Source organism: Fundulus heteroclitus, unplaced genomic scaffold, assembly GCF_011125445.2.
Source record: "Fundulus heteroclitus isolate FHET01 unplaced genomic scaffold, MU-UCD_Fhet_4.1 scaffold_164, whole genome shotgun sequence".
NCBI classification, from domain to species: Eukaryota; Metazoa; Chordata; class Actinopteri; order Cyprinodontiformes; family Fundulidae; genus Fundulus; species Fundulus heteroclitus.
Genome location: NW_023396576.1, coordinates 14,307 through 38,159, shown reverse-complemented (window position 1 = coordinate 38,159; position 23,853 = coordinate 14,307). Strand labels below are relative to the sequence as shown.

At 38.3% G+C, this 23,853-nt stretch overlaps 1 protein-coding gene across 3 annotated transcripts in view; it reads left to right on the top strand.

The window, feature by feature from the left end:
* Positions 1-22,974, top strand: part of LOC118556044 (synaptotagmin-1-like) — a 105,537-nt gene extending 82,563 nt beyond the window's left edge. For 2 of the 3 annotated variants that reach the window (XM_036129402.1, XM_036129403.1), the window contains exons 5-8: positions 3,719-3,844; positions 18,006-18,173; positions 20,559-20,726; positions 22,822-22,974. In XM_036129402.1, coding sequence (XP_035985295.1) covers positions 3,719-3,844; positions 18,006-18,173; positions 20,559-20,726; positions 22,822-22,959 — 600 coding nt within the window. In that variant the 3' untranslated portion in view covers positions 22,960-22,974. The remainder of the gene's footprint in view (positions 1-3,718; positions 3,845-18,005; positions 18,174-20,558; positions 20,727-22,821) is intronic. The other variant, XM_036129404.1, reaches the window with a different exon arrangement.
* The last annotated feature ends 879 nt before the right edge of the window (positions 22,975-23,853 follow it).

Here is a 23,853-nt window from a genome sequence, read left to right as displayed (position 1 = left end):
TTCAGCTCCATTCAAATGGTCGTAGAGATACTTGAAACTGTAGTTTAGTCTCAATCTGGTGTGAAAGCCTCAACAGCCCCCTCACACTCACTGACTCTATTAGAACACAACTTTCAGTAGTTCCTGATATCTCTGCTGCCTGTTTTACAACCATGAATTCAGTACAAAACTGTAATTATTTACAATAAAAAAATCACTCTTTTAATGGGAGAATTTCTCTGAGATCTTTGAATCTGCTTCTTCAGAGGCGAGCAGTCATTTCTCCTGGTGTGCCCAGACTCTAGTGTGTTAACTCCTGTGTGTGGTTGTTTTAATTTGTGTTTCTTCCTTCTATGTCCTCCTTATCTGTGTTGTGTCTGATGACTGTTCGGGATGGTCACTGGCGGTAGGTTCCCAATTGCTGTTGGATCTTCTTAAGCCTGCTGCTCTGACTTTTTTATTTTTTGATAGCCTCTTGACAACAACTACTGCTCCCATAGAACCAAATAAGTGTAACTATGCATACTGTACATGTATAACTACTGTATATATGTGCGTACAACCTCCATATGCACATATATATGTATGAAAGAGACACTGGGCGCACAATGATGAGGTTGAACCACACAGACTTTTTTGTGCCAAGCTGCCACGGTCTCTTGTCTTTTGAATCTTTCTTTGCTTTTCAAATGAGCCAAAGTACAATGATTGAGAGGCTTTACACGTACTGTGCCTCATGAAACTGTTTATGTGATAGACCTACATAGTGTAGTGCATAATTGGAAAGTGGAAAGAAAGGGATTCAGATTTTTTTTACCGTTAAAATGTAAACAGTGTGGTGGACATTTGTATTCAGCTGCATTTATTTACTGCTCTGCCCAAATTAAACCCAGTGCAACAGATTGCCTTTAAAGGTAACATAATTTTGTAAATATACCAAATTTTTCAGACTTTAAGTCGCTCCACAATATAAGTTGCGTCCTTCAAGAAAATGCATCATAAAGTGGAAAAAAAACATATATAGGTCTCATTGGACTATATGCATTTATTTTGATATTTATTTCACACAAACCAAGAATAAAAACTGATATTTAAGGCAATTTATTAAATTACACAGCTGCATCCACAACTGGCTGAATAACGTGGAACATACCTGGGAGCATGAATGGGGTAAATTAGCAACTACAACCAGAAAGGGCCGTTACACTGAAAGTTGTCAAAATTACATCTAAATTAGACTGTGATCGAAAGGTGCTACATGCTAAGCTAACAGTATGACATGGATGTTTCAGAGCAACATAAAGCTCACGTGCATCAGTGTCGTTGTAAACCAACTGGACAACAGAGCTGTATGCTAGCGCTAGTTGTTATTAGCTTCACAGACAGCCCAATAACTGGATTCTGTCGCGATCTGGGTCTTTTAAGTTGCATGCGTGGATACAGACTGACACAGCGAAACAACATACAAACATGTTCTGTTTTTGTTCTCTATAAGTTAGTTTCAATTCATTTTTAAGCGGTACATGAGCAGGATAGTTTTCACAAGCCTAGAACGCCCACTTGTGGCTATAGACGGTAAATTTTACTCCTTGGTTCATGCTGATTAATATGAATTACCATTTAAATTTGATATATAAGTCGCACCTGAATATAAGAATATAAAAATACGTTTGTCCATTTGTGTGTAATTTTGCATGAGTCCAGCTGTTCTGTAAAGGCCTCAGAGGTTTGTTAGAGAACATTAGTGAACAAAAGACATGAAGAACAGAGTCAGGATGAAGTCATGGAAAGGTTTAAAGTAGGTTTTAGTCAGAAAACTAAATTCTGTCATGTAAGCATAAATACAGCTGAGGTGACAATCTGCAGGAACATCTCTGGTCCTTATGGAAGACTTCCAAGAAGAAAGATTTTAAAAAGGTCTGCTTTGCAAACATGTGGAAGAAGATGCTCATGTTCCCAAACCTTTAATATTGTGCACACACTAACACAGTGCTGGTGGAAATCTAACACTGCACCACTTGAACATGGTGTTGGCAGTGTCATGCTTTGGGGTTGCTTCTCTTTAGCTGTTACAGGAAACATGTTCAGAGTTGAACAGACTTGGAGAAAAAACACATAAGATGCTGTAAAAGACTTCACACTGGGGCAGAGGTACAACTATCAGCAGTACAGCGACTAGATACACTACCAAAGCTACAATGAACATGTTTGGATCAAAGCCTATTCATGCGTTAGAACGGTTTAGATAAAGTCCAGCCCAAATCCAATGGAGCATCTGTAGCAAGACTTAAAAGTGGATGTTTAGAGATGCTCTCCATCCAATCTGACGGAGCATGATCTACTTAGTAAATCATAATGAGCCAAAAGTATTCACTCAATGGGGTTGATTACAAATGCACACTACACTTTGCAGGTTTTTGTCCCTGAAAACCAGGAATCCTGTTCCTTCCACTTCATTGTCACATAAAACTCCAATAAATACAATATGGTTGGGTTGTGAGTATTCTTTTTTAAATACATCAAAAATATTGTTGTGAAGCTAGCGATGAAATTAAGGTTCAGACGCACAGTAGTATTTATATCTCCTTTTCTGTCAGCTCTGGTGAAATTTATCAAACCTTTCCCATAGATGTTTTTTTTTCCCTCAATCATTTTACCTGCAGTGTTTTTCTCTCATCGTGTGTTATATCACAACACTCTAATTGGATGATTTTTTTTCTGCTAAAGGCAGAGACCAAACTCAGCAGCAGCTTCCTAATCCAGTCTGTGTTGTTCAGCCTCCTGCTTTCACACAATTAATCTAACTAATAGAAGCAGGCCCCGATGTACAGTACATTACTACCCCCCCTTTTTACCGACACCTTTCCACCCACCGCTGGCATGATGCTTCTAGCTACATTGGCGTAGAAGGGGGTACAGCTTTAGGGCTATGATGACAATGTGACTGTATGTCTGAGGTTGTAACCAGACATGGGAATGAGGAATCACTAAAGAGCACTGTTTTGTATGACAGAGAATGCTCTGCATGCCAAACGATGAGAGGCACCTCGGAAAGGCAACTCTTGACTCTGAATGACTGAGAACTAGTCTTTGCCTCTTTAATCGCATGTTTTTCTTCTTATGGGAAACCCCCCTCCCTCTCTCCTGTCACCCTGCTTCCCCCCCCCACCACCACCACCAGCGCCACCACCTGCCATCCTCACCGCAGTGCCAGGCTCGAGAAAGGCCACTTTCACCTCTCACCCACTGCCACTTCTCACATTTCCCAGTTTAGTTTTTTTTTTTCTTGCCAAAAACTTGAACTGCCTGAAACAACCATCAAAGGGACTTTTCCTACTGCTATATTTTCTGTAAGCATCTCTCTTTCTCTCTTTCTGTCCTCCATGAGTATCTCTCTATTCTCTCATTGCTCTCATTTCTGGTGCCACCATTTGATCTTTCCTCCCCTCAGACTCAAACACTCAGAGATTGATTTGAAAAAAAAATAAAAAAAGCACCAACGGGGACCAGGCCTGGGGCTTTAGTGCATCACAGAGCATGTCCTAATGTTAACTGCCATGTTTTAGTGCTTGCTCCCCTTACCCCTTCGTCGTTTTCCCCCTTTTACAGTTTGACACAAGTGGGGGCTTTTACAGGAGTAGGTTTTCGCAGGCAGGACCTGGGCAGGGGAACGGCTGGCTGGGTGCTAGCGCCCCGCTACAAACAGGCGGCACTGACTCTTGGTGGGTGTCTCCTTCAGGCCTTGAAGGATGAGGAGGATGCAGAGACAGGGCTGACGGAAACGCAGAAAGAGGCCGAGCCAAAGGAGGAAGAGAAACTGGGCAAATTACAATACTCCCTGGATTATAATTTCACCGAGAATACGGTAAGGGTCTGTTCTGCAAGAGACTTTGTGATTTTGTATGTGTTTGTGCGTGGTATTCGCAAAAGAACCCTTCTGGTAAGTATTGTCACATCAAACTTTAGCCCTATAACTGCAAATGTGTCATTTTTGATACAGATATTTCTGAGATCTCTACCTTTTCAACAAAGTCAATATTTTTCTGAACATACCAATGAATATATTTTACAAACCCTAATTAAAAATGCAGAAAACATGAGGAAAATGTATTTTTGTGGTCGAACGTATCAATTACGATGCAAAGAAATATTCGAAACCTGACATTTTTTTCCTTTTCTTTTGTAAAGCAACCCAAAAATCTTTATAAATGTGAACTTTTTTCACAATTACCTGTATCAGGATTTAAAGGTTTGTGGTGAGCAAGGGATAACGAGGTTTAAAAATACCACGGTTTCAACGCTGCTTCAATTCAATTCAATTCAATTCAATTTTATTTATATAGCGCCAAATCATGAAACATGTCATCTCAAGGCACTTTACAAAGTCAAGTTCAATCATATTATACAGATTGGGTCAGATTATACAGATTGGTCAAAAATGTCCTATATAAGGAAACCAGTTGATTGCATCAAAGTCCCGACAAGCAGCAGTCACTCCTGGGGAACCGTAGAGCCACAGGGAGAGTCGTCTGCATTGTACATGGCTTTGCTGCAATCCCTCATACTGAGCAAGCATGAAGCGACAGTGGGAAGAAAAACCACCCATTAACGGGAAGGAAAAACCTCCGGCAGAACCGGGCTCAGTATGAACGGTCATCTGCCTCGACCGACTGGGGTTACAGAAGACAGAACAGAGACACAACAAGACAGACAAACAAGCACAGAAGCACACATTGATCTAGTAATCTGTTCTACATTAGATGGTAGTAGCGGGTGAGCCGTCTTCTCTGGATGATGTCACAGTTAACAGAACGCCAGACCAGGTGTACCTACTATGAAGAAAAAGAGAGAGAGCAAAAAGTTAAAAGCTGAAATGACGACAGTCATTTCAATGTAATACAATGCAAAACTGGAGAACAGTAGACTGAAGAACAGTAGAAATCAGTAGAGTGAGAAAATTAGACCCTGATGTCCTCCAGCAGCCTAGGCCTATCACAGCACAACTATAGAGATAGCTCAGGGTATGAGCCACTCTAACTATAAGCTTTGTCAAAAAGGAAAGTTTTAACATTAGTCTTAAAAATAGATAGGGTGTCTGCCTCACGGACCAAAACTGGGAGTTGGTTCCACAGGAGAGGAGCCTGATAGCTAAAGGATCTGCCTCCCATTCTACTTTTAGAGACTCTAGGAACCAGCAGCAGACCTGCAGTCTGAGAGCGAAGTGCTCTGTTAGGAACATACGGGGTAATCAGAGCTCTGATATATGGTGGAGCTTGATTATTAAGGGCTTTATACGTTAGAAGGAGAATTTTAAATTCTATTCTTGATTTAACAGGAAGCCAATGAAGGGAAGCTAAAATTGGAGAAATATGATCCCTCTTGTTGATTTTCATCAGAACTCTTGCCGCAGCATTTTGAATCAGCTGAAGACTTCGAACTGCATTTTGTGGACTTCCTGATAGTAAAGAATTACAATAGTCCAGCCTTGAAGTAACAAATGCATGGACTAGTTTTTCAGCATCACTCCTGGACAGAATGTTTCTAATTTTGGCGATATTCCGGAGGTGAAAAAAGGAAACTCTGGAAACCTGTTTAATATGGGATTTAAATGACATGTCTTGGTCGAAAACAACACCAAGATTTTTAACTTTATTACCAGAGGCCAAGTTAATGCCATCCAGATTAAGGGATTGATTAAGAACTTTATTTTTTGAAGACTCTGGCCCAAAGATTACAACTTCTGTCTTGTCAGAATTTAAATGCAGGAAATTTAAAGTCATCATAGTTAGATCATTAACAAAGAAACAGCGAAAGGGATAGTTTTACCAGGTTTCTCCTGCTTTTATGGAGCCTAGAGTAATGCAGGACTGCCCCTCCCTCACCTGTTGCTTGACACTGCTGGTCAGCTGACAGAAAAGGGACTTCTACAATAATCTCTTGTTCCAAAAACAGACAAACTGAACTGTATGAAAATACAGTATGGAAACTAAAGTCGCTCCATCCATCCCTCTAATTAAACTAACACTGTTTTAAAACTATAGTTTAAAAGCTACAAGCAGTATGTCTGTTAAGAGCCAATTCCTTGGCGGTTACCCATGCATATACCCTCATACATATTCCCAGTACATTTCATTATTCTATTGTACATTTACTTATTTCATAGTATATTTACATTTATTTATTTAATGATATATACTGCTCAAGAAAAATACAGGAAACACTTGGAGTTACATTGTGTTGTTTATGTGTTCTCTTTATTTTTTTGAGCAATATATATATATTTATTTAATATTGTCCCCTTTAACCCTCCATATATAAAGGGTAGAAATACAGAAGATTTTTTAATATTCTGCACAATAAGAACTTGAAAACTACTCAGGTTAGCAGGTTTATAATTTGCCCGCACCTGGAGAATTATTCAGCTACCACTTGAAATCAGGTATATTATAAAAGGTATACTATACAAGCTAGTGGCTGTTTGAAATAAACAAATCAGACCAGGACAATTTAAATAGCTCAACATGACTAATATTTGATGTGGTTTATTTAAATTAAAACACAAAATCACACTTTTAATGAATGTTGCAGTCAGAAAATAATTCAATCTCTTCATGATATGTCATATTATTTTATCAGCAGTATCAATCAGTTTTGTTTTAATGAAAGGTTGACATACTGTGAAGAATCACTTTGAAATCCTTTTTTAAGTTCTGTAAACCCCAGGTTTGGCCCAATGTTTTGTGTTTGTTTGAAGAACTGCTGCTGTAATTACAGGTTGGTATTAATGGTTAACTTTGTGTTTTCCACTGTGTAAAAGATTCATTACCCTGCTGGGATTTAGTTTGTTGTTTGCCAGTATTTGTTTTTCTTTTCTACATGAGCAAATGTTACCCACGCAGACATCCATATTCTTTACAGTTTTTCCAGCGACTGAGTTTTGAAAAAAGCAGAATAAGGGATTAAATCAACTTCCTTTCACCAGATGTTGCGCGACAGATAATGGATGCGGTGCATGAACACACTGTCCCTCGCTGGGCTACCTTACTCCCTGTTATAAACAGACCTGACAGCTTGTGATCAGGCGGCGGTGCTTCCGACTTCTGTGCACCAAGCATACTGTTGCAGTGAGAACTTTACATGAATAAAAGGTGTGATTTTACTATATATATATATATATATATATATATATATATATATTCATTTATATATATATATTCATTTATATATATGTTCATATATATTCTTCAAAGATGCATTAAACAGTTGTTTTTTTTCCTGTGTGTTACTATTATATGGTTATTAATTTGAAAAAGACATTAAAAAATAAGAAATCGTGTTAAATTATTACTGATTTCTTTCTAATCTGCACAAAATCATGATTGTACGTGAAGGGGCAAAATACCTGTATACACAGGCTCCAATAAATATTTTAAGCATCATCAACACATTTTCAGTAGGGTTGATGTGATTTAACCTTGCCTGCAAGCTTTAATTCTCACAGTATCTGTGCGTTCAGAAACAGATGAGAATCCATGTTGTCCCACTCCCATCTCAATTGTACTGGCCAATCACGTTGCGGTATTAGGTTTAAGGCGGGACATACCAGCTGTGATGAGAGCAAGAACTGCTGAGCCCACAGCTGAACCACCATAAACACGATAGTGCAGGAGAACGCATACATAGCTGCTCCTATCACATCTGTCTTGTCAGAATACATTTATTTCATATTTTAATGACAAAAAGCAAGAAGTGACTTGTGGTTTCTTATGGTGCCTGCTCCATTTTTATTTGACACCGTGATTGGCTAAAACCAACCTTTGGTAGGCGGGCACTAGGTGTCGCTAAGCCAATCAGCTTGGAAAGTTCTGCTGAATGTCCCTCCTTCTCTCAAACAGATTAGATGGGAGCAGGCCCAGATTGATAATCTTCATTTCCAGGGTATCACTTTATCTGTCGATTGTCCCACATGCCCGTCATTGTGACGTGCTCATATAACGCCAGTGTGCGTGCACATTCCTTACAAGTTTCCGCTTGCTGGCTGCCCATGCGCACTTCTAGTGTTTACATAGCCAGTTAGCTTTGGTGTTAGCCGTTCATTGTAGCTCCGCTGCTCTCACTGTCTACTTTGAAAATGGCTGAGTCGCAAGAAGCAAACTGTGTTAAAAATTTTGAGAGAAAGAAGAAGGCCTCAGAAGGAAGAAATAAGACCAGATTCTATTTCGGAGATTCACATGATCCCCCTTGAGGAGCAGAGGAGCAGGTAAGATGGTCTTGCGCATGCAGAGTTATTCAAAAAGGGACTTGGGGGTTTCTTATCTACATTTCCATAAAAATTGTCCCCTCTTCCTTTAATGAAATAACTTTTTAAACAACATGATGCCTTCAGCACGTTGCTTGACAGTTTGTAAAATGTAAATAGTTTTTAAAAGCATCTGTTTTAACTCCATTTACACTTCCTGTCACGCTTCAAAAACAAAAGCGTGGGCTTCTGTTTTTGTTCATGATAATGTAATGCCTTGCTTCGTTGTAGACAGTATCAAGTAAACAACATGCCTGAACCACAATAGTGTAACTACTGTGAGCCTGTGGAACAAGTGTGACGTAGCGTTACCATTCACAGCAAAGAGAGGAGGACCTGAAGCAGAGCCATGGCATGATACTTAATTTTCCATCTCATGTGAGAAATACATTAATCGGCTATGTATGATGCAGATAAAACATAACTGCGGTGCACAACAGTTTGGCTTGTATAGAAAGCACTGCATGGATTTGAACATGCATGTTCTGAGCTGTGTGATCTGAAAGCACGCATGGCTCATGATCTCGGTGGATTGGCTTGTATGATGTGAAGGGACAAAATGTTCATTAATGGTAGCGTGCAAAGCTGTGATGTGAAGGAGCCAATATGATGCTCTCAGATCTGTGAACTTATGGTGATTACAGCATCATGCTGTGGGTGTGTTTCCCTCTCCCAGTGGTGCCAGTGGATCGAATATTGAAGAAGGAAGTACTGTCCACAAATCCTTAAATTTCCCCTCAAGTCTAGCAGATGGTTGACACATCCAAACTGGTTTTGAAATAAATTAACCCAACATTAGATTTTGGGAATGGTCTTCTCAAAAGTCCAAGTCTCAACCGAGTTGAAAGTGTGTTGACTGTCTTAAGAGCCATATGTGTGCAAGCAAACCAATTTAAATCAACGTTTCCAATTCTGCTACAAATAATTGTCAAGCAGCCAGCCAGAATCATCCCGTCAGCTTGTTGAGATCTTAAGTTTGTGTGGAAAATCCACAATATGTTCAGAATTCTACAACAAAGTCTTGATTTTAAAATTAATCAAAGTTTAATGTGTGATCAAGTCGATCTGTGAAATTAACCGTTCCAATAAACAATACATTACTATGTGCATTAATTAAAACAAATGCTGAGTGGACACAGTCCTTTACCTGCACTCTATAATGCAAATAGACCCTGCGCATTCTGGTCAATATCAATATTTTCTACTGCTTAACCTGTGAATTATTCCTGCCAGTGATGCTGCTAATGAAATTACACAGTGCACACATCACTGCTGATCAGTCATCCATACCCTTATTCTTTTGGAGGAGACAGCCTTTCATAAAAGGGATATTTTATGGACGATATTACATTTCACAGTGCTGATCTGTCTTGTACTGGGAGGCAGTGACAGCTCTCTATGAGGTTCTAGATTACAAAGGTAATGAGCTCCACCGTGGCGCTAAAGTGTAATGAATGGATGACAGTTTTCACATCTTGTGACACTGACCCCAAAGAAGCTATAGTCTTAGCTCACTGAATATCTTGGAAGTCAAAGAACAGGCCAAACTAAAACCTATGGAAGACATTAGATCAACTTAGATGCCTTTTAAAACCTTAATTCCTTTAGGGGCAAGTAAAAAGTATAAATCCTGTACAACTATGCAAGTAAATGTTTCCAGAGAACATTTGTTGTATGCTTAAAACTAAGTGAAATTTCAAATATTGCTGAAAAATAGTTTTATCTGTTGGCTAGTTTATATGTAATATTTATGAAGAAAGCGGTTATTTCCAAATTAATAAAAATGTTGTTATATTTTTTTGACAAGGTACGTTAAGCAGCATCATCACAAGTTGAGGAGAGCAATATAGTATCGCTAAAAAACATTAAATTTACACCAGATATTAGGGACTGGAAGTGTGATTCTTTTTACTGACTTGAGTTTTTATGAGTCATTCACTAAAGTGACTCACTTTTTAGTCACTGAGCCACTGAGTCGCTGAGTCAGTTACACATTATAGTGTAACACTGTGATGTCCTTTGTTGGAAATTAATCACATTTCTACATATCTGCGATTTTGTCTCAGATATGGCAAATCCTGAATCTTGAAGCATGCAAGCAGTAGTGATTCATACCGTAAAGTTGTAATCTGTCATTCAGACTACAGGAGCAGACTGCAAAGAGCAGGGCAGCAGACTTTCAGGAAACGGACGGGCTCTCCCACCTGCAGAGAGCGCAAGCGTGCTGCTGCTGAGCTTAACCAAATAACTCACTTCCTCATCTCGGCTCGAGCCGCACCGAGCTGAATCGTTAACTGACTGATCCACGCCTGCGTTTAGTTGTTTTTTGTGAGTCAAAAAAAAAACATAGGTGTAGTTTTTCCCCAGTGACAAGTTGTCTGGTCGGTTCTTTGCACTCAGCTAACGGTAACAGGGGCAAGTAAGTGAACGGGTTAATAGAGATGACGAATCGTGAGTCATGAGTCAGTAAAGCGACTTAGGTTTTGAACAATTCATTCAGGACTCGCGCATATCTACCAGACACAATCTGGCTGCTGTAATGTGCATATGAAATAGATACCAAATCGTTTAGAATAATAAAGTTTAACTTATGGTTTCACCATTATCATCTGTTTTTGCAAACTTTTTGAAAACCTATTTTTATTCTTATGGTCTGTATCTGATTTGCATCCAGATGAGGGTGTAAAATAAAACTGAATCCTCGTGACATTTTTGTTGGTGGAAAAAAAATACCCTCAATCAAAATGTCACAATTAGGCCTCATAAACACACCGCAAGCTTACTATTCTGTCTTTGCTTCACCCTTAAGAGCCCCTCTTTAAGATCTTTGCACTAATTGCTGTCAGTATTTGTAATGGGACTCTTGTCCCATGAAGGCCCTAAATGTAGTAAATGTCAAGTCCTTCCGAGGAGAAGCTGTAAACACTAGTTTCCTGTGTGCAAATGCTAAAGCAGAAGGATCAGGGTGCAGAAACGCTTCCTGATTAATGGCAAAGCATTGTTTCTCTCTGTTAAGCACTGCAAATAGCTGCTGCCCGATGCCGGGTTTATACACTAATGAGAGGAAAAAGGTTTTGTAAAAGATCCAAGTCATTCGGGGAGCTGCGAGGAGCCTACATGAGCCAAATACACAGCAAATGGACCACAAAGAGCCATCTCAGAACAGCAGGAAGAGAATTACAGCATCACTGCCTCTTTCAACATCATTATTGTATTCATTGTTCGAATCGCAGGTCAGAGAACGGCAATACTGCATTGTGTCCAGTCAGAAGAAGTGGAATAAACTCAACATTTAGAAGAGATGAATTTAAAAAGCAATCATATTAATTTTATCATCAAACAGCTCATTTTGATAACGCTCAAAGCCATTGTGGTAATATAACCCAGGAAAGCCAATTTCTATTCTGTGGAAGTGAGTTTATGGATGCATTGGGGCGGAAAAAGCCCTTGGTATAAGAAGCCCCGGCGTCTGAATTACTCTCCTATGTGCTGATTGTGGTCAGCAGGCTGTTCATCGGACTGAAGCTCCTCTCACAAATTAAGGTTATTCCAGCAGTCCTCTGCTGTTAGTCCTTAGTTAAACAGGAAAATCCCCACAGATGTGCAAACACAGCCGCTGTTGTTCCACTCCTGACTCTGAGGTTTGGTGTCAGTCAGGTGGTTAAACGTGCTTTTTGGCCGTTGTAAATGTTTTAGATTACCAGTGGGGAACAAAAGCAAAGAATAACCATGTTTTATAATAGCTGGATTTCTTTGTCCATGTTTTTGACATTGAAACAACATGTTTAGTTCAATTAAATTGTCAGGGTTTTTTTTTTACTTCCAATTTTGTAGGTATCTAGAAACATAATAAAGAATAAGCCTGCATCATGTAGTTTGCCATTTTCTTCATTGTTTCCCATTTGGAAGCTGTTTTACATGGTGATTGCTTCTTGACAACTTGTTTAAAAAATTATCTCCAAAGCCTATCAGATAGTTAAAATCTACATATCTCATATTTTGAATAGGTCTGATAAAGAACTAACTAAGCTCTTAAAACACTATATCTAATCAAAATGCTAGGAGAGATTCTCTCGTAATGGTTTAATCCACATTTTATCTTGTGATTGATCCGGCTTTCATTCCCAGCACTTATTGTAGCTGTGTGTGTCTCACAGGATGTGGTTGAAGAAGAGCTCTTCACTACCCAGAAGCCAGCCAGCTTGTGAATGCACTAAATAATACAGGCCAAAAAAATAAATCAAACAAAGAGTATAAAACATAAAACAAACTAATTTGCAAGGAAATAATCACAAAGCAGAGACGTAAAGTAAAAAAACGTGAAAAAGGCGTATTTGTCTAGCAGATTGCGATATGTTGAGACAGGGGAGCAGAACCATGTTCACTCACTTATCCAGAGGGCCAAGTAACCAGAGGTTTTTACATTTTTAAAAGTGACACTGTAGTTTGTAATCATCTGACAAGAATTTTCAGTTTCACTTATCTACATTTTTAGCTCTCAACCAAACAAATAGCCCAAGATTTTGTTGTTTTTGTCCCACATATTGGTGTTGAAACTGCAATTTCCTTAATTGATAAATGTGAAAAAAGCTCTTGGATATTCAGAGTAAGAATCAACTATGTCAGGCTTCATTTACATTTTTTGTAATATTTTAATGGTTTATAGACATTGAATGTGCTAATTTGATTTAGAATTGAAGCTACAATAGTAAAGGTATTCCAATTAAGTACAGTCAAAACCTTTTGGGTATAAACCATACTTAGTGTATAGGTAAATCTATATATAGGCAACATGTAGCTTTATTCATTTAAATTGTGTATATTGTTCACAAGGTAATGAATCCATCTATTTGTATCCGCCACTTCGATCTGTCCCTCATGTGTTATATGGGTCTAAACATGAGGAAATTAAGGGAGATTTCTGGAACATTAAGTCCTGTCATGTCTTTGAAGTGTGTGTCGTGCTGTTGATTTGTTCTTTTTCTGAGTAGCATGTGTATACTGAGATAAATGACACAGGATTCACAGTGTTGTTCTCATTCAGGATCAGGTTTGATACTTTTCCAGGGTGTCAGTCTCTTTTTTTAAAAGGATCAACAGATCAAGTGGAGAAGACGTTACCGCCGTCTCGGAGTGCCCTGCTTGATCAAGCCGTTATTTTCTATATTAATCACAAAGCAAGTGAAGCCAAAAAGTTTCTGTTTCAACCAACCTGGTTCCCCTGGTGTGTGAATGATCTGCGTTAGATTAAATAATCACAACTGAATCATTGTAGAAATGTTTAAGTCGCAGTTATGTCAATTAACTTGTAAGGCACATGAGTGGTATACTGTTTTCAATCCTGCTTTATTCAGAAGCATCAATTCATGACAAATATGCTCCACTGACAAATTAAAGGTTGACTCTTTCCAAATAAACTGCTTATTACTAGGAATGCACAGATATGAAAATTTAGACCGATATCGATATCCGGTATTAATATTGATGTTATGTCCGATAACCAATATTTACCGGGGTGTGTGTGTACACACATTTACGTTTCTGTAATGGTAAAATATTGTAGCAATTTGTCCTGACTGAACACTATGCTGACTAATTTATTTATTTATTTTTATGTGGGTTATAGTCTAGACTAGGGCGGTGCGCTTTTGCCAGAAATCAAAATTCCGATATATTTCAACCATAATTGCGATTGCGACTTAATTTGGACTTTTTTATTCACTGTCTTTTTATTTATTTTCCTTTCCTTTTGTACATACACTTTGTAAATACAAAGAAATATTAATCCAACACAGACAGACTTAAAATAATAAACAGAAAATCAATCACTAAAAAGTAATCCCATTTAGCCCACCCAGGTCACTACCAAGTAGGTCCACGCATTACGATCCTATCCCTGAAAGAGATGGAACACATTTTATTAAAATTAATTAACTTTTTTAATCTGGAGCATCATTGTAAATTTTGAAATGAGTCAAGAAAGGGCCCCTTAATTTGGACTTTTATCTGCTTTCACCACAAGCAACAAAAATGGCCTGTAGATAAAGTTGTTTGTAAACAAGGACTATTTAAAACAAGAAGTTGAACTGTTTTTATTAATCAGAATATTCTTATTCAAAAGAAAAGCTTTTAAGAGAAAAGCTTTTAATTGATTTGGACATCAATCCTTCTTGGACATATAGTTCAAAGTGCAAACTCCAAACAAGTCTATGTATTAAACAGTCTGAGCGGTACTTGATGCTATAATGAGATTCCTGAAAGTTTCTGGTAAAAACGTAGGATTATATAAACTCTAAAATAAGTTATAAAATGAAATCATCTCACTCCTGCAACTCTTCCCTTCCATGTGGAGCAAACCCACTTTAAACATATTACCAATACCTAAAGGGCGCGTTTGATCCATTAATTGTTACGTAGCCATAGCCCTAGTCTAGACTTACACGCTGCTTTTCTTTTTTTTACACTGCTTCATTTAAAAAAAAAACACACACACAATCCTGGCTGCGATGTAACACTGCGATGTGTTAAAAAATCCCCAGCATTGGCTGATACCTATGTTATATAGCATACATCCTACTTATAACCCAGCCTAAAATGTATTGAAGGATAAATAGATTTAGAAATATCACATAGTGCTTATTTTAATGCAAATTGTTGTAATTTTATAACAGTTATAAAGGGTTTTTAGTCTTTAGCAGTCTTATTATTGTAATTCATTCCTCTTCTCTTTAATTTGAACCACAGTTTAGCATGCAGCCTTTTAAAAACACAACACAGCCAATTAGCAAAATCAGCAAACTGGAAATCAGCCTTTCCAGGCACATCCTGCTCTAATCTTTCCTCAGGCATCAATGCCTCCCACAGTAAAGAAGGTGTGACATGATGTGTCTCCTACTGATGGTGCTGATAGATGGATGGATGAAAATCAGGAGGACAGCTTGCATTGAGCAATTGTTACGCATAAAGCCCAAGTGCCACTTCCTGTCTCCGGTGCTCTGCGTACTTCAGTGAAGGTTAGAGCAAATGACAGCTGGAATGGCTCCTTTTTGCCTCCTAAGATATGTAAATATTCCCTTAGAGAAGGTTCTGATAAGTTATGCTGCAAAACTTCTTGTCCCAAAGACCTTGAACCTGTTAAATACATCATGCAAAACCTGGTTGACTTCCTATAGTATCTGTAATTATTCTTGAAAGCATGTGTGTATTCGTGTCACAGTCAGAAAGTCTGCTATCCCTGTTAAAATGTTTCATCACATGGTGATTCTCATTAGCTGGATCTCACCCCCATCATGTTAACGTGTGTGGAAGTTTAACACATTTGACTGAAAACCTTGACAGCTTGCTTAAGAGCAGAAGTAACAATCGGAAGCAGCTTTGTTGGCCAAGAATTTGTGCACAAAAAAGGAATTTGACTTTGGTTCCAGGCGTAGTACCAAGGCGGTCATCCACTGCGCCATCTTGATTACAATTTTAAAAGATAAACTCTAAAGTTTAGCTACCTTTCGGTGACTTTCTATAAACCAGTATTTAAATGCTCACAGTGGATGTGATTATGTAAAATGAATAGAAATGATACGGTGCTGCGTCACTAGTAAAAAAAAGTATCAGTTTGGTTTCCACATCATCTGATAGTATAAAGTCTCTCTACTCATTAGCGCCACCTCCTGGTTATCAAAACAACATTATGAATCTACTGTAGTTGTAAAGGCAAAACAAAATGTGTAAACATGGGTTGGTATGATGAATTTATGATGAATTAGAATTGTAACAATGTTATATATAACATTGAATTGTTTTTTATATATGAAAGTAAACAAAACTGAGCTGTTAGAGAATGAACAGTTAATCAAGAGTGCTTTGTGCACAAGATATATTGTTTTGCTGTTTGCTTCTTATTGAGACACACTGACAGGTTAATAAGCTAATATTGGCTATTTTAGTACATATAGCAGCTCAGGTAGCTGATCTTCTGGTTAGGAATATAATATAAAGTACCTCTTTGATCCCAGACAATTTATTAGAGTTACCTTAAGAGTGATGGCTGATGCTCTGTTAGGCTCCCGGCATGTACTGTCTGCAGTTTTCTCATCTGGAAATATTTCCAAACAACTGATTTCAGGGGAAATGTAGCAGCCGCCTTCCGTCATTTATTTGTTCATTCATTTGTTACCTTTATTTATACATGTGGGTCCAGAGTCGTTTGAGCTGACTGTGCCTTTAAAAAAGATTAAAATATAGTACTGGTGTGATGCAAAAAGTGTTTTTTAGCTTCAGCTGTTTAAAACCTTGGTATGCCTTGATATCCAAAACGTGGCCACACCTAAATCTGTTACAATCTTCTAAGAGTAAAATTACCAATTTAAGCCATTAACTTGAATAAGGATAAGGGTCTAATATCAATAATCAAAAAAAAATGACCATTTTCTATGTTGTTTTGTTTTAGTTGTGTTTTACATTGTGTACTAAATCACCAAGGAAGATTTTGTCTTCTTATATTAGAAATTATTCCTTAGATGAAATAGTAATTAATTGTGGCTTTGCCGACTTTTTGTCTCTGACTTAGTTTTTACTGTCAGTAATTCAACTGTGACGAGCAGGCAAGGTATAAAGAGTCAGGAGTGAGAAAAACACAAGTGAAAGAAGCCAAGTCATTTCAAAACTCATTAAAAGAAAAAATAATTGATTTGGCAAGAACCAGCCTCTATATGATTTAGCTTGTGCTTTAAATTTTTATTACAATAACTCTACCTTTACTCATATCAGAGGCTCATGAAACAAAAACATTAAGAGATTTAGACCATAAAGAAATCCTTAAAGATTTTAGCAGCTTTCATTGAGTTGTTAGTAATTCTGACAGATATTAGAAATTAGAGAATAAACCTGAGTTCTCAGTGCTGGGACGGTTACAGTAGTTCCTTTAAAAGGAAGTAAAATAAAAGGTCCTCCTTATTTCAGGAACTAGATGTATCCAAGAACTAAAGTAAAGTAAATAGACAGTGTGCTTTTATTGTCATTTCTTCTTGCTACATAATTATAGGTTTTAGTTCCTCATTGTTTGAACATTAATATCTATTCAGCAGTAAATTAGCTTCAGGAGACAGAATCTTTCCAAGACTCATCATATAAAGCCACAGAGTTAATCCTTGAATCTTTTCTTTGTATATCTTGGTGGTTGTTTGTGTTTTTGTTTGCCGCGCCGTCAGCGCTGCAGGAAGCTGACGCAGCTCCTGACAGCTGTGGAGCTCCACGGCTGGGCGTCCTGGTCAGCCTCCAGATTGCTGCGTGATGCCTGTCTGATAGGAAGCTGATTGACTGACTAGCGGCGCCTCCTGAGAGGCCTTTGAGTCGAGCCTCTGACTGACGGGTCAATCAGCCACCCAGGACCCCTGCCGTGGTTATCAATTACCAACCGTATGAGGGGAAAAAAAGCACTCGTCTCATTCCTGGTGTGACACGCCGTGACCTTTGCGGACTCTTCAGGGGCCGTCATGTTCTTCCTTTCTAACCTTCTAATATCGGAGCCGTCTCCCGGTTAAGATGACACTGAATTATCTTTAGGATACCATTAGTACCTGCTGATTGACGCTGACATTTAAAGGAAAGTTTCCTTTTGGTCCAGAACCATAGTTAGGTGGTGTTTCTTTATCTAATGTGTGATTTGTGTGTCAGTTGACAGGCAAAGGTATAATTTGTGCACTCTCTGACACATCGTGCCTTCCCGTTGCAGCTCATGGTGGGGATCATCCAGGCTGCAGAGCTGCCTGCCATGGATATGGGAGGGACATCGGACCCTTATGTGAAGGTCTACCTTCTGCCTGACAAGAAAAAGAAATTTGAGACCAAAGTCCACAGGAAGACCCTAAATCCCGTCTTCAATGAGCAGTTCATGTTCAAGGTAAGTCTCGCATTAATGGCTTGAGCATTTTCTGTGAGCTCCAAAATGTTTCCACAGTTTTGTAGCTGGAAATCTTTTGCTTCCGTTGACAATCTGATTTGCATGCAGCCTAGAAATCTGGGAAGGTGTGCAGACAGCAAGCAGCTGGTGCATTAACAAGCTCCTGACAGAATATCTCTCACACACACTAACTCTCAGGCTCAGTATGATTGGGATTAACACAGGCAGATGCACCGCTACACCCGACCTCGCCACAGCCGTAATGGATGCATCGCCGCTGCTTAGCGCTGGAGAAAGTTTTGTTATTCGCTCAACAGTGGAGAGCTCAGGTGTTTGATGTACATCGGGCATAATGCGATGTGATAGCCTTGTAAATGCATGATTTATTGAGTGTTTTTCTTAAATACTTATGAATCCATAATGGATCATAGGAAAAGAAGACATGTGGCAGCTGTAAAGAAGAAATTGTGATGTTTTAATAGTTGTCAAGGACAACCAAGTATTCATTTTTACCTTGTTTATTATCTCTGTTCATAAGACTTAGATCAGGAAACCTTCATTAAGAAAGAAAAGTCCAGCTCTGGCTTATATTGAGGTCTTTGAAAGTTTCAGTCTGGACCGACAATTTACAAAATCCCTTAACTCTAACCTATGAATTATTCAGGCATAAAAAGGCTTCCAAACTCAAGAGGTGATGCAGTTTTGTATGCACACATAACAGACAACTTGTGAAAGAAATCATTTAAATGTGGGTCATTTAGGCACCTTCCCTTCAAACACTGCAAGGTTCTGCTTGACTACAATAGAATCTGTAATGAAAAAACGAAAACATATTTATCAAGTACCTTTAAATTTCACGTCTCACTAATAAGTTTAACTAATTTTAAACACCAATTAGAATAAAATCAAAGCAGATGGCAAGATGGTTCCCTAAAAAAACATTCAGACTATGCAGGGTCTTGGCAAAGATATGGCTCACATAAGAAAACTGAAACAAGAAAAAAAAAAATCAAGCCATCCATATGAAAGGGGGAAACTGGGCATCTGTCAGGCTTTCCATGAGTCCAAAAAAGATCCTAGGAGGTAGTAATGGCTGAACCGTCACAGCTGCTCTGATTATTTTGAGACGCTGGAGAGTTACCATTTCCTCGTGTCTCATAATAGCCTGGCATCTGAAACCAGCCCGACCATACAATGACAGCAAAATCTAAGTTTTAATACATTGTTTATTTTAAATCCTTCCCCAAACAGCCCAGGAACAGAAAGCAGGAAAAATGTTGAACTTTACAAGACTTTAACCAGAAATGGTCCCACTTGTGTGCATCATAATAAAGGACAGTGCAGAAATGCTCCAGTCTTTAGATGGATTATTCATCATGAATCTTCTTCTTGCCCCGCATACGTCTTCCTTCTAGTTTGTCAGAATTAACAGCATGTTTTACAGCTCATTTGTCATGTTGACCCAGATCACCAAGTTGACGTTTCAGATTTAATTAAGTGCATAGGTCATCAGTAAAAAACAAAATTTCCTCCTCTAAATGCCCCCTTCTCGACTGACTAAGACACACCATGACGTTAAAATTTAGCATGAATGTTTCTGCACGGTTTGGACAAACCAAACGGCACATACGGACCAAGAAAAATTGGGAATTTTTCAAACTGCCTTTTAAATGCCAACTATACCTGGTGAGCTGTCAGAGAGAAGCTTTTGCATTATAATTAGCAATGAGGATGGAGGAGGATGAGTAAAAAGCTCTCTCAAAGAGTTTATAATATAATTATGTCAATAATTGCAGTGTGACTCATGAAACATTTTAGGCTCCGTAAGGCTTGATGTGATCAGCTCACAACGATCAGTAAAAGAGAGAGACTGGGTTTTCTGTACATAATTCCTTCTGACTGAGATACGTGCAAAGAACTGCAAATTTTTTAAGTTCTTGAGCTACGTGACACACTGATTTGCTTCTTTAGCACAGAAAAGCCCTCTCAAATAGACAATTTCATGCTGCTCATCAGGTGATGAAAGTTTAATATATTTTCTCCTCCATAGCGAGACTGAAACTGATCGTGGATATTCAGAAACCTCCCATATACAGATATCAATGGGAATGGATGGCTACAAATTCAGCAAAAAAATAACAATTTTGCATATACCAAGGGTTCAATAGTGACTGAAAAAAGATATTTGAGTTTTCTAGTAACATTTGTATGGTCGATGGTGTTCTGGAGAACCCTAGGTGGTCTCAATCCAGTTTAAAAGGAGCCAAAGAGGGTAAATAACCTTTTTATATGCACACTTGGCAACTTTTCAAAAAAGGGTCTAAATCTGCTTTGGGGGTTAGTTTGGTTTAAAGCCTTGTTTTAATCACCCTATTTTCTCTTTAGGTGCCCTACGTAGAGCTTGGTGGAAAAACGCTGGTTATGACGGTTTACGACTTTGACCGCTTTTCCAAGCACGATGCCATCGGCGATATCAAGGTGCCCATGAACAAGGTGGACTTCAGCCGCGTAACAGAGGAGTGGAGAGATATACAGAGTGCTGAGAAGGAGGAGGTAAGACTTCTCATCCATGGAAGCATACAAATATTACAAGAAACACAAGTCTGAAAACATTCTGCTTACTGTAAGTTGTTTTATGCAAGGCCCAGATTTGAACATGGTGTATCTCTTGTTTCCATAACTAGAGCTTTTTTTTTTATTGCATAAGTGATACTCCAGTCATTACTCTGCTGTGCTTGTACCACAAATACGTTGCCGTGGCTGATGAAATCCATTTCTCCTCGAAATGTCACTTAATCATATGTCCACACTTCCCGTTCAATTAATAGGAGTGTGAGTTTCCAGGCTGCAGCTCAGGAGATTCAATTTTCATGGTAAATGTCATGGCATATAGCACATGTTGGCAACCTTATTTTTAGCATTACGGCGGGTTGATTTGAAGGTTAATTATCACACCACAGAGTGGTTGGTGGAGTTGTTTAGCTGAAGGGCATCACTTGGTTCCTTCAGGGCGTGGCTGCACTGCTTCTTGTTGATGTAGTGACCCAGCGTGATGCTTTGCGTTTCTCATGCTGACGCCTTAATGCTTTTCTGGCTAAACCAGTTACTCTTTCATTTTTAGTTTACTACAGATTATAATATTTAGAAGAACTTTTAAGAATGTTTCTGTGCAAGATATTTATTGTTTTTAGTATCCATCCATGTAAAGCTATCGAAATGTTCCAAGTCCAATAGGCAAGAGTTAGATTTTTTTGTTTTAAAGGAAGCATAAAGACCCCCAACTTTACTGTTAATAAAGGTTTTATTTATGTGCACTTTTACATTCTGCAGCCTTATATGACGTAAGTAGAAGAAACAATTATTTTTAAGTTTTTATATCAGCTGGGAGCCACAATTGTTGGATAAAACTAAATAACAAAACATCAGTCTGGTTCTGCAACAGGCAACAAATCCGCATTAAACTCTGATGAAAACTCTCTGAAGTGTAACCAAGGTCGATATTCAGGACCGGTGTGTAGATGACTAAAAACATTTCTCTAAATCTCTAAAATAGCCACACTTCATACAGGTGTGACCCAACAGGTGTGCTCTGATTCTGCTTTCATTAGTTTGATGAAAATGAAGTCCAGAATGTGAATAAGTCTTTCTTCGGTCCTTTGTAATGAGGCAGTGTTGTGATGCTGATTTGTGAGAAGAGATGAAGTGATTGCAGCCCTTATCCAGCAGAGACATAAGTGCAGAAAAAAGCTGATTTTAAAGCAAAGAACACTTCAAAGATACAGTTTGATCCCAAACAAAGCTAAGTTTGCCAAACTGAGTAGCTTAGTTTGCATATTTTTAAAGTTGGCCATCAACATATTAAACAGGAAATCTTTTAGACAGCTGTTTTGCTTAGTGATATTTAACTTTTTTAAATATTAAAAAGAAAATGGTTTAGATGTTCATCTGTTTTCTCGTAGTTTGCAAACTTCATGATATGCATTTAAAATAAATGATGTTCACGCACTCTGGTTTGAGTTGAGCATTGTGCAATAACTCTGTCAGTGTTCGGTACATTAATCTTTAATTCAGATGCACTGATGCTTCCGAACATCTGATTTTATTTCTTCCGCTTGTGAAGAGCTGAAATAAACAGTAATAAACATGTCTGTTGTGTTCTGAGGGCAAATGACAGCTTAGTGTTTGCTCATCTGAAAAGTTTGTAATCTCTCTTACATTTCCACTCACCCAGTGAGACAGAAAATTTTGTTTTCTGTTGAGGTTTTTAGCACCAAGGTTCCTAATAATTCTGGAAAAGTATGGAATCAGATTTAGTTATGTCCATGTCTGATTAAGAATGGAAAAAAAATTATGTTATACGCTGACAATGCCAAAAATGTACCCTCTACCCACCAATCGCTCCATTTTCCATCATCAGTCCATTCATTAATCATTCCATCTATTAATTAATCTACCATCAACCCATCCATTCATCATCCACAGTGAAACGTTGTATTTATTTTTGCAAAAATGAGCTAAATAGGACTGGTAACTCTGACAAATTGAGTCTGGAAAAGCCTGGATTATTATTTTTTTGACATAATGAATATGTAGTAACCCTGTAAAGGTGTTCTCATCTGCTGCAACGTTTCTCCCCTTTCTTTAACAGCAAGAGAAGCTGGGTGATATCTGCTTCTCTCTGCGATACGTTCCCACCGCCGGCAAGCTGACCGTGGTCGTCCTTGAGGCCAAAAACCTGAAAAAAATGGACGTGGGTGGCTTGTCAGGTGAGCTGAAATGGAGTTAATATGTACCCACTGACTTTTCCAGTGACAGCGCCTTTGTCTGTAATTACATGTGCACAACAGCACTCTCTTTTTTGCTGCTCCCAAACACTGTTGTTTCTCTTTCTCTGTCGTAACAGAAACTCTGTTTGAATTTTACCTGAAAGAAAACTGTCTTCTGGTTCACGTCTATGCCTAATGGATATATATATATATAGCATGTAATGGTTATATTCATTAACACTTAAACAAATAAAACAGGTTTCAGCTTTAGTGTGACTCATCACTGCGCTCGTGTGATGGCGAAGAGCCTCTAGATTTTAAAATCACTAGTTATTACCTGGGTGCTCTTAAAGCTTTTAGGCACTGGACACTGAAAACCTTTTCCTGGTGCGAAAACTGGGGAAAAGATCTTAAAAGCTTTGTATTTCTGGAACACTGATATTTTACAGTGTGTAGTACAAAAGTAACCTTTTCTAAGATGTTATAATTTGCTATTTATAATCACACAATTATATACACTCATGTGCTAGTTTTTTCACTCATTCTCTGAATAGTTACTCAGCCATCTTATGTTCCAAACTGCAGCTGTATATCTAAACACACAATACCATAAAAGGAACAAAAATTCTATACTATATTGGTGAAATAGACCTCATTACACTGTGGGATTGATTATAATGTACTAAAGCACAATACTAATGGATTGGTCCTTGAAATAATACTCCGACATGTGGTCCACTGCAAACCTGTCACAAGTTGCAACAAAAAGTGACACAGAGATTTTCTGTACTGCATCACAATGTGATAAAGCACTATATTTAATATGTTTCAGGCATCTTGAGCCGGCTAATGTTTTAGCACGCTAATGCTAATTCCTTTCATAGTTTAATAGCCATTTGTCACAAGATACAATA